The sequence below is a fragment of the Octopus bimaculoides genome, chromosome 2 (assembly GCF_001194135.2).
Source record: "Octopus bimaculoides isolate UCB-OBI-ISO-001 chromosome 2, ASM119413v2, whole genome shotgun sequence".
Taxonomy (NCBI): Eukaryota; Metazoa; Mollusca; class Cephalopoda; order Octopoda; family Octopodidae; genus Octopus; species Octopus bimaculoides.
This window is the reverse complement of record NC_068982.1, coordinates 41,032,242-41,055,293: the sequence shown is the minus strand read 5'-3', so window position 1 is coordinate 41,055,293 and position 23,052 is coordinate 41,032,242. Positions and strand designations below refer to the sequence as shown.

The 23,052-nt window shown below is 37.0% G+C and overlaps 1 protein-coding gene across 3 annotated transcripts in view; it reads left to right on the top strand.

Moving 5' to 3' along the window:
• The window catches only part of LOC106884227 (uncharacterized), a 22,416-nt gene extending 1,290 nt beyond the window's left edge, over nt 1-21,126 (top strand). The window contains exons 1-6 of one of the 3 annotated variants that reach the window (XM_014935486.2): nt 172-568; nt 7,242-7,316; nt 11,379-11,463; nt 13,671-13,747; nt 17,452-17,530; nt 19,961-21,126. In XM_014935486.2, coding sequence (XP_014790972.1) covers nt 7,246-7,316; nt 11,379-11,463; nt 13,671-13,747; nt 17,452-17,530; nt 19,961-20,020 — 372 coding nt within the window. In that variant the 5' untranslated portion in view covers nt 172-568; nt 7,242-7,245 and the 3' untranslated portion in view covers nt 20,021-21,126. Of the gene's footprint in view, nt 1-171; nt 569-7,241; nt 7,317-11,378; nt 11,464-13,670; nt 13,748-17,451; nt 17,531-19,960 lie in introns of those variants that run through there. The other 2 variants (XM_014935484.2, XM_014935487.2) reach the window with 2 other exon arrangements.
• The last annotated feature ends 1,926 nt before the right edge of the window (nt 21,127-23,052 follow it).

Genomic DNA, 23,052 nt, shown 5'->3' with positions numbered 1-23,052 from the left:
TTGTGTAGAAAAAAAAATTAAATAAAAAAAAAGGGGTGTTTTGGGGGAGTACCTTTAGATGTAAACTGTCACACTTTGTTAGAATTAAAAAAAAAAATTCTACGAATTTGAGTGACGTGCTTACCTCCCTTTGCAACTATCGGTGCCAATATTTTCATTTTTGTGGAAATTAACTAGAAATTAGCAGTCATCGCTGCCCCACTCAGACGATGCATACAGGCTAAGAGGTGGAGGGCTTGTGAACCTGAGATACATGCTGACAACATGGGTGTCCGGTATTGCAATGAATTTAGAAGAGATTGCAAAATTTCTCAGTAGTTCCTGCAGCTTTTGTGTTGGGGTAAAGCATCTGTGTGGTTTACTTTACCTAACTGCACATTTGAATCCTCCAAAATCCCTCTCAAAAAAAATTTTCACAAATTCCGTTTTGTAGAAAATTTCATTAAATGAATTATATGTCGATGAATGATAGTGCTGAGAATTGCACTGTAAAGATTAGGGACTATGTATAAAACTTCCTAGAAGTCTTCGGTGAATTCAGTGAGGTTGAACAACAGCATGGAAATAGGTGAAGTTTGTTCCGTCTTATTCCATGAATTGCAGTTAGAATGCTCTTTAGTTGACTGAATTTAATTCTTGTTCTTATATAGTTTAGAACATCAGAATATCTTTCGTTTCGTTTCTTAACAATTTAGTGCTTGTTAGTCTGTTCTGTCCCTCCTGATGTGGACCTAACTATGGGAGTGAATGAGCTATTTTCTATTTGAAGCACCAGATCATTGTAACATCTCTTCTTCCATTCATGTGCTGCATAAACCCAAGGCAAATTCTTGTTTATATATGTTGGTGTGCTGAGATGCATAACCCTGATGTCCAAAAATGTTTTCTCAGCTCCAGCCATATTTAACCATGGTTGTTCAGCAGTATTGTTGTTTCCCATCAGGTTTGTGCCTAGTGTGTGTGTGGGGGGACTTCAGTTTCCATCTTCACATCATCACACTTATTTTCTGAAAGTTATGAAGAAACAAAGTTGACTCACGCACACACACACAATAAGCTTCTTTCAGTTTCTGTTTCAAATCCACTCACAAAACTCCGGTTGCTCTAGGGGCTCTAGTAGAAGGCACTTACTTAAGGTGCCATTTAAAGAGATTTGTTGTGTAAGGTACGTGCGAGAAGGTACAAAGTAAGCTACGAAAAAAGAAAAAAAGTTGCAGTTTTACCTTGTATTTATATATTACAAGTTATAACTCCTTGAGAAAGCAAGGGCTGGAAAAGTCATTACTCATACATCTGAGCAATGACTTTTCCAGCCCTTGCTTTTTCCAAATGTCCTGGAAGATGGGGGTTATATCTCTGTAATACAGAAATACAAAGTAAAACTGCAACTTTGTTCTGCTTTGTGTTTTCCAGCCTTATACACCAAATTTCTTTAGAATAATACCATATAGTGCTTTACCAAAATTACTTGATAAAGAAAAAATATCAAGCATATGCTGTGACCTGAGCAACACATTAAATTGAATCAAGTTGTGAAACTTCATCTGGAGAGTTCAGAGAGTCTTAGGGAGTATACAGTTACACCTTACTCACCATTATTCTTAAATCTGTTCTGACCCAGGGTGATAGTCAAGGACTTCAGTAATGGGTTAGATAGCAGAAGATGGTTCTGTGGTTAAGGCATGCAGGACTTGGAGCTGAGCTGGTCCTTAGACATGCCCTACTTAAGGATTAAATAAATCATGTGTCCCAAGGGTAAGCTCAGGAGACAAATAGGCAGAGTGGCTGTGTGACAATAAGTTTTATTCCCAACCATGTGGTTTTGGGTTCAGTCCCACTACATGGCACCTTGGGCAAGTGTCTTTTGCTATAGACCGATAGAAGACAATGGGAATGCACAGTTATCTTGCCTAGAAAGAACACAGGAATCTTCAGATTTTGGCACAGAGGTCTTTGATTGTCAATGCCTGTAGGCATGACGTCTTACAAATACAAAACAATTCTGTTAATGTCTCAAACTACACCTGCATATCAACTCCCAACTATTCTCTTTCTTTCTTTTCCAGCCCATTCATATGTCTTTCATCACGGACATTCAAATTATGCTACAATAATACCTTCTTTTTCTATTCCCTGTCACGACTCCTACTTTCCAAATAATTCCATACTTCTTCCCTAATGCAGGCGCCGAGCAATCTTTTACATTTATTCACTTCATTTCTTACATTTTCTATTCTTTTCCATTTCTTTCACTAACAATAGGCTAACAGGGTACTTCATACGGAGCAATAACACTTGCACTTCTTTCACTTCTTACTGTTATCATAGATGCTCAGAAAAGACCATCTACAGAACATGCAAGCCGTTACAATGCACCCACATGCAATGAAATAGCTGTACTCCTTCACGGTGAACAGCACAATCCCAGAGACATTGTCCTTAGGCGACGTGACACCACCCTCCAACGAATTACAGAAACACACCGATCATACGATACACTTCAGTATCCACTTCTGTTTGTTTATGGTGAGGATGGCTACCACATCGGTATACCACAGCAACATCCACAAAATCGTAATGAATATCTCAACAAGCCAGTATCCTGCATGGACTTCTACTCATACCGATTTATGACACGAGACAACTCCTCTAATCACCTCCACCAGTCTCGAGATCTGTTTAATCAATTTGCAGTTGATATGTGCGCAAAAATGGAATCAGAGAGATTGCGCTCTGACAACTACATCCATCTCCGAGATGCCATCAACAATGATGCTGCTCCAACAAGCATAGGAAGACTTTGCATCTTGCCTTCCACATTCACTGGAAGTCCCCGATATATGCATGAAAGAACACGGGATGCAATGACCTTTGTCGACCATTACGGCAGGCCTGACTTATTCATCACTTTCACATGCAATCCCAAGTGGAAGGAGATTCAGGCCGAACACTTCTTAGGTCAAAAGCCTAAAGACAGGCATGACCTCCTCGCCCGAGTTATCCATCTGAAATTAATTACTCTCATGGACCTCCTAAAAAAAGGGCAAATCTTCGGACCCATACAATGTGACATGTACACAATTGAATGGCAAAAAAGGGGCCTTCCACATGCTCATATCCTGCTTTGGCTCTCAACGAAGATCAAATCAACTGACATCGGCAACATAATATCTGCAGAACTTCCTGATCCATCGCACTTAGTTAAAGCAAACATGGTGCATGGTCCATGTGGGCGTGGATTCAACATTAACTCACCATGTTTGAAAGACAGCGTATGTTCAAAAAAGTTTCCAAGGAAGTTCCTACAACAAACTCAGACAGGTACTGATGGGTATTCATCATACAGACGGAGAAAACCACAAGACGGCAGTTTCACAGCAACTATTGGACAGCATGAGGTTGATAATAGATGGATTGTTGCTTACTGCCCACTCCTGTCAAAGATCTTCAATGCCCACATTAACGTTGAGTTTTGCAACTCCGTTAAGTCCATCAAATATGTTTGCAAGTATGTGAACAAGGATTCTGACGCTGCAATGTTTGCACTTCAACAACAATACTGCCAGGATGAGGTGACGCACTATCAGGTGGGGCGCTACATAAGTAGCAACGAGGCTTTCTGGCGCATCTTTGGCTTACCACTTCACCAACGACACCCCGCCATTCAACAGCTTGCAGTGCACCTGGAAAACAGTCAAAGAGCGTACTTCACCAATGCTAATGCTTCTCTGTTGGCAGAGCAACCAAGGGATAGCACACTCACTGCATTCTTCAAGCTCTGTCAAGTGGATCCATTCGCTCAAACCTTACTGTATCCACAGATTCCATCGCACTACACTTGGAATGGAAAACAATGGACTCCAAGGAAAGCAGGTCAAAATGTTCATGGATACCCTGGCATTAAGTTTGACACTTGCCTTGGCCGAGTATACACAGTACATCCCACTCAACAAGAGTGCTTCTACCTCCGCCTACTACTGCATGAAGTCAGAGGCCCCACGTCTTTCCAGGCCTTAAAAACCATTCATGAACATGTCTGCACAACATACAGAGAAGCCTGCTATCAACAAGGACTGTTGGAAGATGGTGCACAATGGGATGCAACTTTGGGAGAGGCTGCTTTATCAGGGCACTATTTGCAGTATTACTACAGACATGCGAACTGTGTGATCCTGCAACTCTATGGCTCAAGTACAGGGACAACCTGACTGAAGACTTTCAGCGGCAAGCTCAATGGCTCTATCCTGACATGGAGGATATCAGCAATGAAGTCTACAACAAAACCCTCATTGACATTGAAGACAGAATTGCCACACTGGGTGGTAATGAATTGTCCACCTATGGCCTGCCACAAACATTCAGGTCAGGGTCAAATAGCCTTCCCACTGCTGTCATTCGTGAAACATCTTACGACACTCAAGCACTTTCAAAGTACATTGCTGAAAACGAGCATAAATTACTTCCGGACCAGCTGCAGGCCTACACAACTATTATTAACAGTGTACGCCAATGTGATGGACGAATCTTCTTCCTTGATGCTCCTGGAGGGACAAGAAAAACATAAAGCTTCTCCTTGCACAAATTTGGCAGCATCAGGATATTGCAGTAGCTGTGGCTTCCTCTGGGATTGCAGCTACTTTGTTACCCAGTGGCAGGACAGCACACTCTACTTTCAAACTCCTTCTCAATTTAGCAGCATCCGACATGCTTTCATGCAACATCACCCAAAGCTCAGATCAGGGCATGTGCTTCAAAGGTGTCATCTAATTGTCTGGGATGAATGCACCATGGCTCACAAGAGAGCTTTGGAAGCATTAGATAGAGCCCTGAAAGACATCCAAGACTGTCATGCTCCAATGGGAGGTGTTACGCTTCTGTTGTCAGGTGATTTCAGGCAAACTCTTCCTGTCATTCCGAAAGGCACTAGAGCAGATGAGGTCCAAGCATGCTGAAAGTCCTCTACCCTGTGGCATCATGTTACCATCCTCAGTCTTAACACTAGCATGAGAGCTCAGCTACACGGCAACCAAATGTCCAAGAAGTTTGCACAGGACATTTTGACAATTGGTGATGGCAAGGTGCCTCTCGATGCTGCAGGAGAAATGGAAGTATGGCCATTTTGCTCTGTTGTTAATTCTGTAGATGACCTCAAACACAAAGTCTTTCCCAACTTCAAAGAAAACTACCTAAATCACAATTGGCTGTGTGAAAGAGCAATATTTGCTCAAAAAAACGTAGCTGATGCATTCTCTTCATGGCAATCTTCGAACTTACAAGTCTGTTGATACAGTTCCAGATACAAATGAAGTGGTGAACTATCCTCCTGAATTTCTCAATTCGTTGGAGCCTCCTGGACTACCTCCCCACATATCACTTAAAGTTGGAACGCCTGTTATGCTACTCCGCAATCTGGAACCACCAAGACTTTGCAATGGAACACGACTCGTGATAAAGAAGATGATGTCACATGTTATCGAGGCTACCATTCTTTCTGGATGTGGAAAAGGTGATAACGTCATTATTCCAAGAATTCCTCTTACTCCATCAGGAGCAGACATTACTTTTACATTCAGAAGACTACAATTCCTCCTTTGTGTCACTTTCGCCATGTCCATTAACAAATATTAGGGTCAAGCCCTCTCTGTAGCTGGTCTTCTCTTGGAAGAGCCCTGCTTCTCACATGGACAACTGTATGTTGGCTGCTCTAGAGTGGGAAGCAAAACAAACCTATTTGCATATGCTCCACAAGGAATATTACAATGTGGTGTTATAATGACAACAGCTAGAAAGTATGTACATGATCACCTTCTTTTACCAAACTTCATTGACTTTCATGTATTTATATTGATATACATATATATATGTGTGTTTCGGTGTGTGTATATATCTATATATATAAAGATGAGAATGTGTGTCTGTGTGAATCCCTAAAACTTGAGAACTACACAACCAATTTCATTCCAAATTTACACATGCCTTAATTAGGGTCCGTGTATTGTCTTAGACTAAAAAAATGTTTAACTTCTTGCATAGTTTGAGCCCACACCAATATCATATCTCCTCCACTATTTCAGTATTACGTGTCAAAAGTGAAACAATAACATCACTACTGTAATGTCAGATACTTTCACTTTAATACTGAAACTATTCCACTATTTCAGTATTACGTGTCAAAAGTGAAACAATAACCTGTCGCTACTGTAATGTCAGATACTTTCACTTTAATACTTTCAATTTCATACTGAAACTATACTCTCACATATATACAGGCATACTATAAAACCCAAGTTAAAAACATTCCCAACAATTCAACTTCTCTGGTTGACATTAACACCCCCACCCCCAATAGGGGCCTTCATTCCCACATTTTAGAGCTTCATGAGCTCCATTTTTCAGGAGCAAAATCCTTTTTACAGGTTCCAGAAGACTGGAATTTTGGAATATGCGCATAAAGATCAATAGTATGGAATACATGTGTCATGATTAGAATTTTTTATGGTGTGTAAAGAGGGAAAGGACCCTCATGTGCAATTTTGATGAAATTCGAATCATAGGTATTCCAGTTCATTAAAGAAAATATAACAGAAAAGTCTCATTCTTCAATTGCATGTAACACGGGCAACACCGGGTATCTCTGCTAGTCTACTATTAAATTCACTCACAAGGCTTTGGTTGTCAAGAAGCTATTGTGGAAGACATTTGCCCAAGGTACCAATGCAGTGGGATTGAACTTGGAACCATGTAGCTGGGGAGCAAACTTCATATCTAACTATACAGCCATGCCTGCAACTTCAAAATAATGAAAACATTACAGCAATTAATTGTATTCACCTTAAATTTCTGATTGATATTGTTTTATTCATTTTACTGTGGCCATGCTGGAGCACTGCCTTGAAGAGTTTCAGTCGAACAAATCGACCCCATGACCTTTTTTTAAGCCTTGTACTTATTCTATTGGTTCTTTTGCCGAACTGCTAAATTATGGGAACACACCAACACCAGTTGTCAGGTGATGATGGGGGAGGGGGACAAACACAGATACAAAGACACATGCATAGATATATACATATATATACGGCGGTTGTCTTTCAATTTCCATCTACCAAATCCACCTGTCAAGGCCTTTGGTTGGTCTGTTGTTATAGTAGAAGATGCTTGCCCAAGGTGCCATTTGGTTAGGAAGCAAGGTTGTTTTTTTTAAAGTTTTATATTCAATTTTTAAAAATTTTATTTCTTTTTAGGAAAATGAAAACTCTTAAACTTCAAAGAATTGTTGTAAAACCTCCCTTGAAGAATTGGTTTTTATTAGTTAAAATGTAGGTAACAATGTTTTATAATTTTCTATATTTTGTTTTGACCATAATTTGTGTTGACCCTCAGCTAAAATGGACAGGAGAATGCCTAAAGTTAGTGTATTTGATACATATCATTTGCAAAACTTACTCTAGTTTTCTCAGATTATATGGTTTCATTCTAGGGTCTTTTGGCACTCAGATTACCCTATCAAATATAATACTTGTTTATTCAAATTGTTTTGGATTAATCTGCATTATCTCGTAACCATGAGATTTTGGTGATGTGATTGTCTATTTTTAGAATAACATTGCAGGATAGGTGTGAGAGGCTAGATCATGCTGGTTTGAACATAAAACAGGTGGAAGACTTTGGCTGGATATGGACGGTTTAAATTCTGAAGGGTTAAAAGCTGAATAAGTTGACTATAGAGAATCTAAAATAGCAATATAAGTATTAATTTGTCTTTTAATTTTCTATGCTGTTGAAATGAATAGTATATCCTATCCTATTTATTTTTTGTGCAATCATGTCTGAGTAATTTTTTAGTGACAATGATAATTTTTTTTCTCCATTATGACAAAATCGTATTGAATAAAGATGTTCTGTGTGATTAGCTTGTAACCTAGAAAGTGAGAGATTACGACAGTGGTAAGAAACATGAAAGTAAGTGATTGTTAATAACTGGTGCAAAACATTTATTTTCTTTCAGAGTTTGTATACTAGTGATTAGTGAACACTCTAAAAATAATACATGGCTTTGTGTCTTACGTAGTTAAAAATAGTCACTAGTTGAGGTGAGAACACTGACAGTGAAAATGATATTTGTTGGTGTTGAAGGTCAGGCAATGTAAATAAACTTATCCAAGTTTAGTAAATAAGGTTGCATAACAAGTGCAGGCATTGCTGTATGGTCCAGAAGCATGCTTTGAAACCGTGTGGTTTTGGGTTTAGATCCACTGGTGTGTCAACTTGGGCAAGTGTCTTCTGTTATAGCTCTGGGCCAGCCAATGCCTTGTGAGTGAATTTGGTAGACAGAAACTGTGGCAACCCGTTATGTATATATGTATGTGTTTGTACCCACTATTTGACAATTGATGTTGGTTTGTTTATGTCCCTGTAATTTAGCAGTTCAGCAAAAGAGACTGGTAGAATAAGTACTAAACTTCAATAAGTACTTGATTGATTTATTCAACTAAACATTTCAAGGATAATGTTTTAACCCTTTAGCATTTAAACCGGCCATATTTGGCCCAAATATTGTACCTGTTTTATTATCCAAACTGGCCAGATCTGGCCTCTCCTCTCTACCCTACAATTTTATTCTAAAAATATAAAATCACATAATTGTAACCTCAAAGCTTTGAAATAATGCAGGATGAAGTGAAAATAATGTGAATGAATAAGCATTACATTTGACAGAATAATCTGAATGCCAAAGGATTAATTCACACTGCCATACTGTTTTACACTCCGGAACCCCCTGACTCTCTGACCCTTTTATTGCAGAACATTGGCAAACTTTTTTCTGATTCTCTACATGTAATATATACTAGAAAAAAGACTTAGTATTTAAAACTGTATGCCTATCCAGTTTTCTGGTGATTATGAAGTCTCCCTGGCTTGCAACTTCTTGACTGGTTGGTGATCAGGTGGTTGGCTGGTTTTTCGAAAGTTAGCATTGTAAACGGCTGGGTTATTTGTGTAAAAAAAAAAAAAAAAAATTCTAAGACTGTTGGCCCTTTTATTAATCTTCCTACCATATCCATAGCTTCCATGTAGACTCGAGTAACCATCATGGTGTTGCCTAACAAATCCATTTCAGTTTGTCACTTGTGATAATGAGGTTGCAAGTCATTCATTATCTATGTGGCATGCAGGAGAGCCTCTTGGAAACATTTCTTTTGCTCATCTGTCAGTTCTGATGTCTGGATTTGAAAGAAAAAATAGTTGGTGCAATATTGTATGGAAGTGTCTTTGTCTTTCATGTAGTCTTTTTACATTGAATTATAGTATTGAGAAAAACTCATACATATTAGTCATTATTAAACTATAGTGAATAGTGAAACATCAATGTACAATTCTCATGATTTAGAAATAGCTAGAGACCAAAACGAAAAACATGAGTTGAAAAGTTCAATATCTTGGTATTTTGACTAAGTACATATCTTTGAACTAATTTTCTTTCCAAATTTCAAAAGTGCATGAGGGTGGGGTTTTTTCTGAATGAATTTTGTGGTACCTTCAAAGCCAAGACGACAAATTCCCAAGAAGAAATTTTGCCCCATCTGACAGAAGAGGAGGCCTGACTTCTAATTATGTTGGCGAAATTATTGATCTTTTATGTGACAACTAATTCAGTTTATAGATGGAATTTTCATGTTGAAGCTAATGTGTGACAGGGAAGTAACCCTTTTTTTTTTTTTTTCGTGAATCACAATTTATAAAAGATGATGCTTCTCATTTCCATAGCATTAAGTGAATGAGATAAATCTGATCTTGGCCAAGAGACTGATTTAGTGTAGATAGTTTTTCCATAGGCTGAATTGAACTCTCTCATTGTATTACAGCAAATTACTTCTAAATTCTATAATGCTATCACTGCTAACACTGGTAGTCTCTATCACTGCATGATCACTTGTGGTAGAGCTAAGTTGCTGGTGACAGAAAGTGAACTGTTAACTTAGCTAACTGTCTGCTACCATAAGAATTTAGTTATCCACGTACTGAAGGAAATAGTGGGGTCATAGAAAAGTCAGAGCAAGTCTTGTGAGAATTATTATGGCATACTGGTAGCTAATCAAAAACAGAGTATTTCATTTTTTTTTTATAGCTAGTCTGTACTTATCAGCATAATGGTTAGCTGTAGACAAGTTATGCTTATTTTAACAGATTCAGTTCACATGACTTCATTGGAGTTAAGAACTTAACAGATTTTGAACATGGTTAGCTCATTTCGATGTGTATCAGGTGTTTCACGATGGTGTTGATTTGTACTCGTGTGTTTCTAGGTTTGTGGCTGGTTGTACATACAGTGGAAGATACTGTGTAAATTGAAGTCGGCAACATAGACTGTACTTAATATCTCCTGTTTTACTGTGTAGGTCATGTATTAGTTTGGTATGAGTGCAGGTAAGGTGTTTAGTAAGCTTTGTGGACTGCTTTTTAGGTTAGTGGAGAAGATTAGTTTCAATTAAGTTAGTTATATGTTATGATAGAATTTATATATTGTTTGAAAATGTATTGTTTTTTTCACCAGCAAGTACTTGCAGTGTTCAATCATTGCTTTGGTTTTAATATTCATTTCGTGTTGATTTATATATCAACTGAAGCCAGTTAATATAACAAATAAGTTAACATAAATGAGGTTCAACTGAATTTGAAATGATATTTTTTTTTTCCAGTTTGACAAACAAATGTGGTTTGTATTGTGACAGTTTGATCACAAGTTCAGTATTCAAATAACTAATTAAATTTTTTATGAGCCAGGCTCATGACTTTAATTGCAATTGAATTGAATTGAGGTCTTCTACCTTCACTTCTTAGCTAATGTTTTTGAAAAGGGCAAGAACATTGCGTAGTATTTGCTCTTTTTATGAAAGAACTTATATAGGGAAAATAATGGAATTTCGGAAATTTTGTATTAGCCCTTTTGGCATTTAGCTTACTCTGTCAAATCTAATTATTTATTCATATTGTTTTGAGTTAATTATGCATTATCTCATACCTTCAAGATTTTGATGTTGTTGTATATTATTAGAATGACATTATAGGTAAGTGTGAGAGGCCAGATCTGGCCAGTTTGAACATAAAACTAGAACATTTGGCTTGTACATGGCTGGTTCAGATGTTATAAGGGTTAGTGTACTTTAGGACTGACTGAAACAAGGTGCCAGGGTAGTACTTAGGTTACTGTGTTGGTAATGAAACTTATCAAAATTGGATTTGCGACATGCCTTTATTTTTTATTTTATTTATTTGTTTATTTATTTTTACTTAATTATAGAAACTGAATTATATCAGTTGAAAAAAAAAATACCTTCAAGAATATAGTTTGTTATTTAAGTAATTTATTTCTATTGTAGAGAATTTGCTGATAAAAATGACACCATCAATGCAGCAAACTTCAAATCTCTGCTCCTCAAGGCTATGAGATCACTACATGGTGAAGTATGTACCTTGTGAAATTATTTATTTTTTTTCAATGGGCCATGTGTGTGTGTGTGTGTCTAGACACACACACACACACACACACACACACACATGCTAGTGATCAATTTTTTGATAGGAAATGCCAATAAACATCACTGGTTACAGCCCATCCACAAATGCTTATATATATGTAGTATGACTGTATGGTAAAAAGTTTGTTTCCTAACCACATAGTTCTGGGTTCAGTTTCACTGCATGACATCTTGGGCAAATGTCTTCTGCTATAGCCCCACACCAACCAAATCCTTGTGAGTAGATTTGGTAGATGGAAACTCAAAGATGTGTCGTGTGTGTTTGTGTCTCCTTGTCTTGAGATCATTTGATAGATGTAAATGAGTGTCATTCATTTTCAATATTCTGTGAAAACTTGATCTGTCATGAGGAAATATTACCTTACTTGGAAACAGGCAGGTATGGAAAAGTAGACATTAAAGGTATGATGATATATCAATATTTAACATTCATTTTCCACGATGGCAAGGGTTGAGCAAATACCCACTGAAGCATTATTTTACTTCTGGATGCCCTTCCTGTCACTATTCTGTACTATTAATTCATTTTTTTTTTTCATATTATTCCATGTTGGAGGATAATTTTGGTGACAATGAATGTCAATTAACCACACCATTTTAAGCTTGGTTTTGTGCAACATGCATATAGAATGCAAACATTCACCCAAACACAAATTCAGATACAAATACACACACAAATGTGATATGTGTGTAGAACCATGCTTAAAATGTTATATCTCCATTCTTTTTTTCAATTTTATACTGAGCATCAAACTAATACATTCCCTGTGTATATCTTTTTGACTTTTGTTGTTTTGTTATTTTTAATTTTTGATTTATCTAATATATATATATATATGTACATACATCCTCATCATCATCATTGTTTCTGCTTTCTATGCTGGCATGGGTTGGACTGTGTGTGTGTGTAATGCATATGAATGAAGACAGTTGCATCAAGAAGTGCCTATCTCTAACTGTAGGGGGAATATATAAGGGGGTAGACCCAGGAAGAGGGATGAAGTGGTGAGAAAGAATCTACAGATGTTGGGACTCACAGAGTGGATGACGGGACTGAGACTCCTGGCAGTTTGCTGTGCTTGGAAAGACACATTGAGCTAAGTAAAAGTGTGGTTGTCCTTGCATACAGGCTTGTCCCATGCAACCCTCTCCAGCTGAGTGTTCCTAATCTTGTGGGCTCATAGGTGGCGGTGCCATGTAAAAAGCACCTGTGCTGGTGCTGCGTAAAAGCACCCAGTGCACTCTATAAAGTGGTTAGCATTAGGAAAGGTATCCAGCCATAGAAACTATGCCAAAACAGACATGGAGCCTGAACAGTCCTTCAGCTGGTCAGCTCTTGTCAGACCATTCAGCCAATGTCAGCATGGAAAACACATTAAATGATGATGATGGGGTTCCATACAGTTCCAAATTCACTCGGAGAGCATCGGTTTGTCAAATGCTATAGAAGATGCATGCTCAAAATACCATGCAATGAGACAACCTGAGACCATAGGGCCTAAACTTTATACTCTCACAGCCTTGCCGTGTGTGTGTACACATCAGGCACACAGGCATGGCGTGTGGTAAGAAGTTTGCTTACCAACCACATGGTTCTGGCTTCAATTTCAATGCATGACACCTTGGGCTAGTGTCTTCTACTATATCTATGGGTTGACCAAAACCTTGTGAGTGGATTTGGTTTGACAAGAACTGAAAAAAGTCCATACATATGTATCTATGTATGTGTGTTTGTGTGTTACTGTCATCTTGTCTTGACATAGCATAATAGTAAACAAGTGTCACTGTCATGTAAGTGGTATCCCTTGTTTCCAATGTCCTGCGAAAAACACATCTGGTCATGGTGAACTAATACCTTATATAGAAACAGGTGAGGGTAGGTGATGGAAAGGACATCCAGCCATAGAAACTCTGCCTCAATAAATTTCATCTGACCCAGGGCATGAAAAAGTTGATGTTAAAATGATGATGGAAAGTGCCAGCTTATTGATTTTGGTTTCATTGTCACAATATATGGAAATAGTGTTTATAAGGTTCTGTTATGTACTAGTGTGTCTTAATGTGTTGTGAATGATTTATGCTACTTTCTGTTTTGCCTTAACAGTATTATTTGTATTTTCTTATTTCAAACAGATTGCAGCTTCTGCAAATATCTTTATTCGGAAATTTGATGAGCAAAAACTTGAAACTATTCTTATGGTGCCGCACTCGTAAGAAAATTTTTTTTTTTTTTTCTATATTAAAAGGGTAAAGATCCCCTTCAGAATTTATTGAGGCAGAGTTTCTATGGTTGAATGTCCTTTCCATCACCTACCCTCACCTGTTTCCATATAAGGTAAATAGTACACCATGACCAGACGTGTTTTTCGCAGGACATTGGAAACAAGGGATACCACTTACATGATAGTGACACTTGTTTACTTCTATTATGCTTTGACCTAGAAAGTTCCCTCTGAGGTACAAGTCTGGGCAAAGTTGTTTACAGAAGACCAGCAGTCGCCCATGCATATCAGTCTCCCCTCTCTGTGCTACTGGTATTATCCAAGGGAAAGGCAAAGGCCAATACAGGTTGGCATCAGTGATGTTGCAACTTATTTCTACAGCTGAGTGAACTGCAGCAGCGTGAGATAGTGTCTTGTTCAAGAACACAATACATTGCCAAGTCTGGGAATCAAACTCACTACCTCATGATTGTGAACCTGATGCTCTAACCGCTGAGCCATACACCTTCACTATTTGGCTATATGAAATATATGTGGAGTATTACATAAAAAGTAATAAATCATACATTATATTAATTATAATTAGTTTCATTTAGTAAAAGTTGGGTATCTTTGCACGTCCACATGTGCATGCACATATGCATGTATAAATACAAATATATCTGAAAATTTTGATCCTTCTAAATAGTTATGATTTTAATAGAAATGAAATATGTTCCATCATATTTATGGACCAATCAGGATGCAGAGCCTCAGCTAGCTACTTTTATGATTTCCTCTGTGTGTCTGTATATATATATATATATATATATATATATATATACACATACATACATACATTTATATAGTTCCAAGTTCAATCCCATTTTGTGCGGCACCTTGGCCAAATGTCTTCTATTATAGCCTTGAGAGTTGATTTGGTTGATGGAAACTGAAAGAAGCCCTTCGTGTGTATGTATATATATGTGTGTGTGTGTGTGTGTGTGTGTCTTTGCATCTGTGTTTGTCCCCTCCCCACTGTTTGGCAACTGATGTTGTGTGTTTACATCCCCATAACATAGTGGTTTGGCAAAAGTGTTGGGTAGAATAAGTACTGGTGTTGATTCATTCAACTAAAATTCTTCAAGGCGGTGCCCCAGCATGGCTGCAGTCTCATGACTGAAACAAGTAAGAAGAGAAAATATATATGATAGACACTCTCATATTCTTGTGGAGAGGCAAACAACGCTGATGATCATATAGGTTCAACACGGAATATCCCAACAATGGATTCATTTCCTCTGTTGCATTTTCAACTCAGAATCACAAAAAAGTCATTAACACTGACGTCTGCAGGAAAGCTATCTGTTGTCGTCTCTGTGTACATTGCTGATTAGTCTGACTAACCAGTGTCAAGGCTGCATACATTCAGAACTTGATCACCTATATAAATAACAAGATAGAACTGCCAACTCAAAGCACTTTCAAAAAGTACTATAGGATAATGTATATCCAGTTAACAACTTGGTAACAACACTACTTGCCAAGCTGAACCCCTCCAACTGCAGTACTTCATAAAAGCTGATGCACTTTGACAGTAGCATTATTGCTGCAGTCTGCTTTGATAATCCGTAGAGATGGAGTAGATATAGAAACTGCTCCTTTTGAACTTTCCCTGAGGAACTATCTAGTAGGTACAGTGTAGTAATAAGTGCAGCAGATTTTATATTAGTAATACCATCCATCATCTGCATTCTTTTGAGTCAGAACGTTTCATCTACCCTTATTCATAAAACCTTTTATAGTTGAAATAGTAAAATACACAGTCCATATTTAGAGTTTTGATTTCATTTCTAACATGAACTGTTGTGGCCTTTCTCTGTCACTTTTAACATTGTTTCAAATACATACACCTTATGACTCTGTTTTATGGTTTATACTGTGAGAAACATGAAACTGTTGTCAATCTATCATCTAAATTAGATCTTTCACCAGAAAGTCATATAATACTTGATTGGTAATTAATAATAAATGAGCCACAGTGGCTTTATTGATCAGTGTTTTTTTTTTAAAAAACCGTCACTTATAGCCTATGTGAAGGTACATAACTCTGCTTGCTTCATTAGGTCAAAAATCATATTCCATTAACAGGTTTCAAATGAATAGTTATCAGTAAGTGTATCTGGTTGTAAAGTAACATTGTTTCAATAGTTTGTTGAATCTTGTGTTACTAACATGTACATGCATGTAAAATAGTTATGTACACAGAAAAGTGTGCATATGTGTGTGTTTATATATATATAAAATCAAAATAAGCAACAACGATATCCAGAGGTAATGCAGTACGATTGTTTCATGCAACTCCATTTAATTGAACAATGTAATCATTCTATGTCTCTGTGCAGCTGAAGATTGCTCTGCATTGATTACATAGTTCAATTAAATGGAGTTGCATGAAACGATCGTACTGCATTACCTCTGGGTATCCTTGTTGCTTATTTTGATTTTAATCACCTTACTTTGAAATTGTATGGGTAATACCATACTAAATTCTAGTGCCTAAACTTAAGTACCATATTCACCTGAATATATATATATATATATATATATTATGTACATTTATGTGCACATTTCAAATTTCGTTAGAATGTATGCAAGGGGCCAATATCTTCTTGCAATTGTCTGTCTTGGTATTTTTTCATTTGTCCATGGCCCACATATAAAAATATCGTTTTGTATCCCCTATTTCTCACTGGTAATGCTTAAATAGACAAAAATTAAATTGTAACAGAAAAGTCTAACTAAAAGCCATCAACTTTCGATGGTTCACAAATATATTAGATTTGAGAAAATTTTAGAAAAGACTTGAGACCCATGGTGGCTCATCTGTTGCTGACCCCTGATTTATACTTATTGATTAGCTTCAAAATCTATCAGAATAACTATATCCCTAGATTAGTCTTGCATTATTTAATAATCTCAATTTCATATTGACTTAATTATGACATGAAAATGGTATGTAAGTGAAGTATATATTCCTTTTATTAAGTGATTAGTGTTAGGAGAATCATTCTTGTGTTAAATTAGATACTTCTGTAAGATGGTGAGCTGGCAGAATCGCTACCAGACAAAATGCTTAGCAACATTTGTTCTGAATTCAAATGCTGCCATGGTCGACTTTGCCTTTTATCCTTTTAGGGTTTATAAAATAAGTACAATTTGAGCACTGGATTCAATGTAATTGGCTTAACCCCTCCATGAAATTGCTGGCTTTGTACCAAAATTTGAAACCGAATTAGATACTTTTGTAACTTATGCAAATCTTCAAATTTGCACAACCAAGCTATTGCTGATAAATTAATTATTGAACCCAAAACAATGTTTTTTTTTTTTTCATTTAATAAGCTTACAATAGTTTTAAGAAGCTGTATAAAAGATAAGTACATTGAATAATCGATATATCTTTGTATCAAGTATGTAAAGATTTTTACAAGGAGAATTGTAATGTTTAAAATGTTAGATGTTTGTCTTTGACTTTAGGTTAGACACAAATCTAACTTTAAGTGCATGATAGTCATTTTAATGCAGTTCATAATAGCCTCCCTAGTACAAGATCACATCTATGCTTTTTAATATATTGAGTTTTCAAATATAATTTGAACATGGTTGAATAAATGATGATCCATTGTTAATGATATTTCTTTCTGTTTCAGGCATCTACTTCATCTCTGGACTAGTATAATTACAACATCTAATTTATGTGATAAAGCTTGTACACTCCATGTTCTTCAGGTATTGATTTTATTGCTTAATTCCATAATTTCTTATAGATACCTTAAGAAGTAAATTGCTTTAAAATGGAGAAGAAAATGTATTTGTCTATATTTATATTAGTGTGGCTCTAGTTTTTGATTTTTAATGAAATTAAATCTTATAATCTGAAGAACTCATTAAAAGTAATTTTTAAATATGGGGAAAATTAAAATGCCAGTGCTATTATTAGCTGGATTTAGATGATTTTGCAAAATCATTAGAGCATCCGATAAAATACCTTTCAGTATTTAGTTATGGCCCTCAACACTCAGTGTTCAAATCCTGCTTTTCATCCTTCTGGGGTTGATAAGATAATCTTGGTATTTATTGATTTAACTGACTACTTTTTTCACCAAACTTCTGCCTGACCTTGTACCTATTCAAGAAATTGTTATTTACTGGATTTGTTCTGTGAAGTTCTGTCAGGTAGGCTTTTCTGCATTTAAAAGCTGGTTTGTCAAGGACGTTGGGAAACAGAAGTCTATGACTGTTTGGTAATATGTAGTGCATGAATAAAGCATTGACTGGCATAATTGTTGGCATGCCTGACAAAATGCTTGGTAACATTTCGTCCATCTTTACATTCTGTGGTCAACTTTGCTTTTCATTCTTTAGGAATTGGTAAAATAAGTACCAGTTGAATACTGGGGTCAATGTAATTGACTTACATCTTTCCCCCAAATTGCTGGCCCTGTGCCAAAATTTGAAACCAATATGTTGTGAATGAATGGGAGTGAACGGGAAAAAAAGTGTTCAGTTTGTTGGGTGGCATCTTTCCTTGGTATATTCAAAGACCTGTCTGATTGGCAGCATAAGAAATCTGAAACATACCAGTGTCGAAGTTGGATTGACACATGATTGAGAAGATTGATGATACAATTACATCCGTTACACCTCTGGTGTTCAGCTTTCATTATCAATGTTGAAATATTTCCTTCATGATAGTATAGATTGAACAGGTCTGTTATACAATATATTGCTATTTAATTCTATCTTCTAATTCACCTCTTTGTTGTTGTCTGCAATAAAAATACTTCACTGACACCACATGGCCTTTCTTCACCTAGAATTCATCCATTTGATCTTGCTTGTCCATATGAGAGTGTCTGGCACTGTGTTGCTTACAATGATGAGGATTCTAGTTGATCCAGTCGGTGGAACAATCTGCTTGTGAATTTAAAATGCAAATAGCTAAGCACTCCACAAACACGTGTGCCCTTTACATATTTCTCAGGGAGATTCAGTGTGAAATGGAATGTGACATGACTGGCCCATTGAATTACAGGTACCACTCACTTTTGCCAGCTGAATGGATTGGAGCAACTTGAAATAAAGTGTCTTGCTCAAGGACATGACATGCTGCTGGGATTTGAACTCATGACCTTATGATTGTCAACTGAATACCCTAACCACTAAGCTATGTTAATAGTTATCTCTCCTGCCCACTTTGGTCAGTTAATTCTCAGTCACTTTCCAAATTGCCTTGTAACTTTCCATCCAGTTTAGCTTTACACATCTACTCCTGCACAGAGAGACCCTATAAGGTCACTGGACTTAATAGAAAAAGCTGCAGGTCTCTCTCATTGCACCTTTCCATCCTAAAGGTAAACGAAGTACACATTGGTTAATATAGTTTTACATACACTACAATTGAAATGAAAACAATAGTTTCAATAACAATGACTTAGGCACAGAAAGCAAAGATGGCAAAGCCTGAAATAGTTACTTTAGTTTGCATCTTAGCAATTGCGTAACTACTCTCTTTGAGACAGTTGAATTGAGTGGGTTCAATTTTATTTTGTGAGATATTCTAATAGAATAATAGTTGCATCCAGTTATCTTTTGACTTCAAAGGATTAAAATACTAGTGCAGATATGGATGTGTGGTAAGAAGTTTGCTTCTCATTCACATAGTTTCAGGTTCAGTTTCACTGTATGCACCTTGGGCAAGTGTCTTCTACTATAGCTTCGGGTCAACTTAAGCCTTGTTAGTGGATCTGGTAGTTTGAAACAGAAAGAATCTTGTTATACATATGTGTGTATGTATGTATCTGTGTTTGTCCCTCACCACTGATTGACAACTGGTGTTGGTTTGTTTATGTCTCTGTGAGTTAGCAGTTTGGCAAAAGAGACCAATGGAATAAGTACCAGATTTAAAAAAAAACCCTATAAATACTGGTTTTGTTTGGTTTGACTAACCTCTTCAAGGTGGTGCCCCAGCATGACTGCAGTCTAGTGACTGAAACAGGTGAAATATATAACAGGTTAGAAATGTGATGTTTTGTACCAAGTTAATTTTAAAAAGTCAAATTGGCTATTTGCCACCATTTATATTTCATACTTAATATTTGCTTCCAAGATTACTTCATCTATCTCTTTAGTAAAATGTTCAAACTTCATCTTTTCCAGGTCTCACAACATTTGATGGCAATTGGAAACTCAAGTCGACAGCTTAGTTACCCAACATAAATAAAAAATCACATGTAACCTGTTCCAAGAAAGTTTAAAGACTCGTTGTTACTTTCTTTGTTATCTGAATCAATCATTATTCAACCTCCTTTCTTATTAAAAAAGTTGTTAAAAAAGAGACTGTGTAGTGATTGGTTTTTGAAGTGAGATTTGGTAATTTAAATACATATTTTATATAATTTAACAACGGTTTGCAGCCGTTTACTCAACATGCAGGAATTGAACACCTATTTTGTATATTTTAAACCAACTTTGATGAGATCTTTCATGTAATTTTTAATTTTATTAATTTTCTGAAGCTTGAAACAGCTGTAAGAGATGTTTGTCAATTTTTAATTAATAATAATTTATTAGTTATCTCTCTCTGGAGGCAGAAAATATCCGTTCCTGGGTTACATGGAGAAAGGAGGTAACTCTTTGTGAAGTAACTTTCAGAAATTGATTGTCTCCCTTACGTCCATTGGTCAAAAAATTACAATCTCATCTAATATATAAAGTAGAGATGTGTATGTATTCGCTTTTCATGCATATCCCTATCTATACCTTATTTGTCTAACTAGCTAACTCTCTATTGTTTTGCTTTCATTTTCCAAACACTATTTTCACTTTAAGTTCAATTGCTATTGTTTTCACTGTTAGTTTTCAGTCGTTATTTACAAACAACAACAGCAAATTACTGACAGAAAGAAGTTCACAATTACTGATGAAAGTAATTTCATACATAATCAACTGACAGAAATAACTTCATAAATTTCACTTCAATCTGTACACTTCGTTAAATTTGCCTACAAATTTTACTTTTGCAACGTTTTGTGTTTTTCTGTTGTTGATGGAATTACTGATAAAAATAAGTTCATAATTTACTGACAGAAGGAACTTCAAAAATTTCACTGAAATCTGTACACTTAGATTCCCTAAAAAATTTTTATTTATTTTTGCAATGGTTTTGTGTTTTTCTGTTATTAATGGCTATTTTCTGGTCCCTCTGATACTGGCTCTTTGGTTCACTAAGTGACAAATTTCGCTTCAACCTGTACAATTCTCTTTTTCTGTAAAAAAATTTTCTTTTTGCCTGTCATATTAAGAAATATAATTTTTGTTACCCAGTTATTTTCATTGTTTACTATCTTCTGCCCCCATGTATTTGTGTATATGTATATAACCATGCCTAGAAGGAAAGTGTCAAATTTGTCTACAATACCAAGGTCAGCCAAAAGAATGTCTCTGTCCAGGGAAAGAGAGACAGCTGCAGAAAGGGAAGCATACCAGGAAATGAACAGACTGTGCACTACAAAAGCCAGAGCATCTCAGAGTAATAAACAGAGGTATGCATGGCTGACAAGGAATAGGATCACTGCAGAATGAAGAGAAGTTGCAAGAGCTCAGGGAAGCAGCTTTCAATTATGATCCAGCAGCTCATGCAGATGACACTAGAGTTTCCATTGGTGCAATGACAACTGCATGCATACATTGTAAAGCAAGGAAGTGGCCTGAAGAGACACCTGCACTGTGCTGCAGTGGTGGAAAGGTTAAACTTCCTGCAGTCACCCAACCTCCAGAGCCATTGAAGTAACTGTTGTCATCAACTGACCAAGATTCCAAGCACTTCCAAAATAAAATTAGGCAATACAATGCTGCACTACAGTTGACATCATTTGGTGCCACAAGAGATTTAACTGAGCCAGGATTCATGCAAACTTTCAAGATCCAAGGTCAGATTTGTTGTCAGATTGGCCCTCTACTACTACCTCTGTGAAATGAATCAGCAAAATCGGCCTTTCATTGTTTATAATCTGTACCTGTTCTTTGGTTATGAAATAGGCTATAGAATAAGTAGGAAGGTAGACAAAACACAAATCTGTAGAAACTCCATAAGATTTACCCGGTGTAAGCTATGGACACATAAGTGCAGCAATATCAAAGGAAGGCTAACTGGGAAGATAGTTTTTGTGTGTGACAAATGCTCAAGTGCAATAAGCACTGAAAATGTGCAGAAAACAGCTCCCATCACATTACAGGGGGAAAAACTAGAAGTAGCTGATAGCTTCTGTTACTTAGGTGACCAATTCAGCAGTGAGGGTGGAGCTACTAGAATAAGAATAGTCTGGGCAAAGTTCAGAAAGTTCCTACCTCTGCTTGTGACAAAGGGCCTCTTGCTCAGAGTAAAAAGTAGACTATGACGCATGTGTGTGAACATCCATGCTACATGGCAGTGAAACATGGGCTGTGACTGCTGAGGACATGTGTAAGCTTGCAAGGAATGAAACTAGTATGCTCCACTGGATGGGTAATGTCAGTGTGCATACATGATAGCGCCCTGAAAGAAAAGTTGGATATAAGCATCAGATGTAGTGTGCAAGAGAGAGACGACTGCGCTGGTATGGTCATGTGTTGTGTATGGATGAGGACAGCTGTGTGGAAGAGCTAGACCCAAGAAAACCTGGGATGAGGAGGTGTAGCACAACCGTTGAACGTTGGGCCTCACCAAGATGATGACAAGCGACCGAGATCTTTGGAGATATGTTATGCTTTAGAAGACCCAGCAAACCGAGTGAGACCGTGCAACATAACCATATTGGGCAATAAACTGCGCTTGCAAAGACCTGGTGAGGTTGTCATGGCCAATGACAGTACCACCTGATTGGCATGTAAAAAGCACCATTCAAGCATGATTGATGCCAGTGCTGGTGACATGTAAAAAGCACCATTTGAGTGTGATCGTTGCCAGTGCTGCCTGACTGGCTCCCATGCTAGTGGCATGTAAAAAGCACTCTCGGAGTGGTTGGTATTAATAAGAGCATCCAGCTGTAGAAACTGTCAGATTGGATTGGAGCCTGGTGCAGCCTTCTGGCTTGCCAGCCCTCAGTCAAACCATTCAACCCGTGCCAACATGGAAAGCAGACGTTAAACAACAATGATGATGATGACGATAAGATAAACACAAGTTTATATATTTGTTTTATGTATGTTTTATCATTATGGTTGCTTGGAAACCTGTATCTGGGTAATCCATATGCATTTGGATTCTTAAC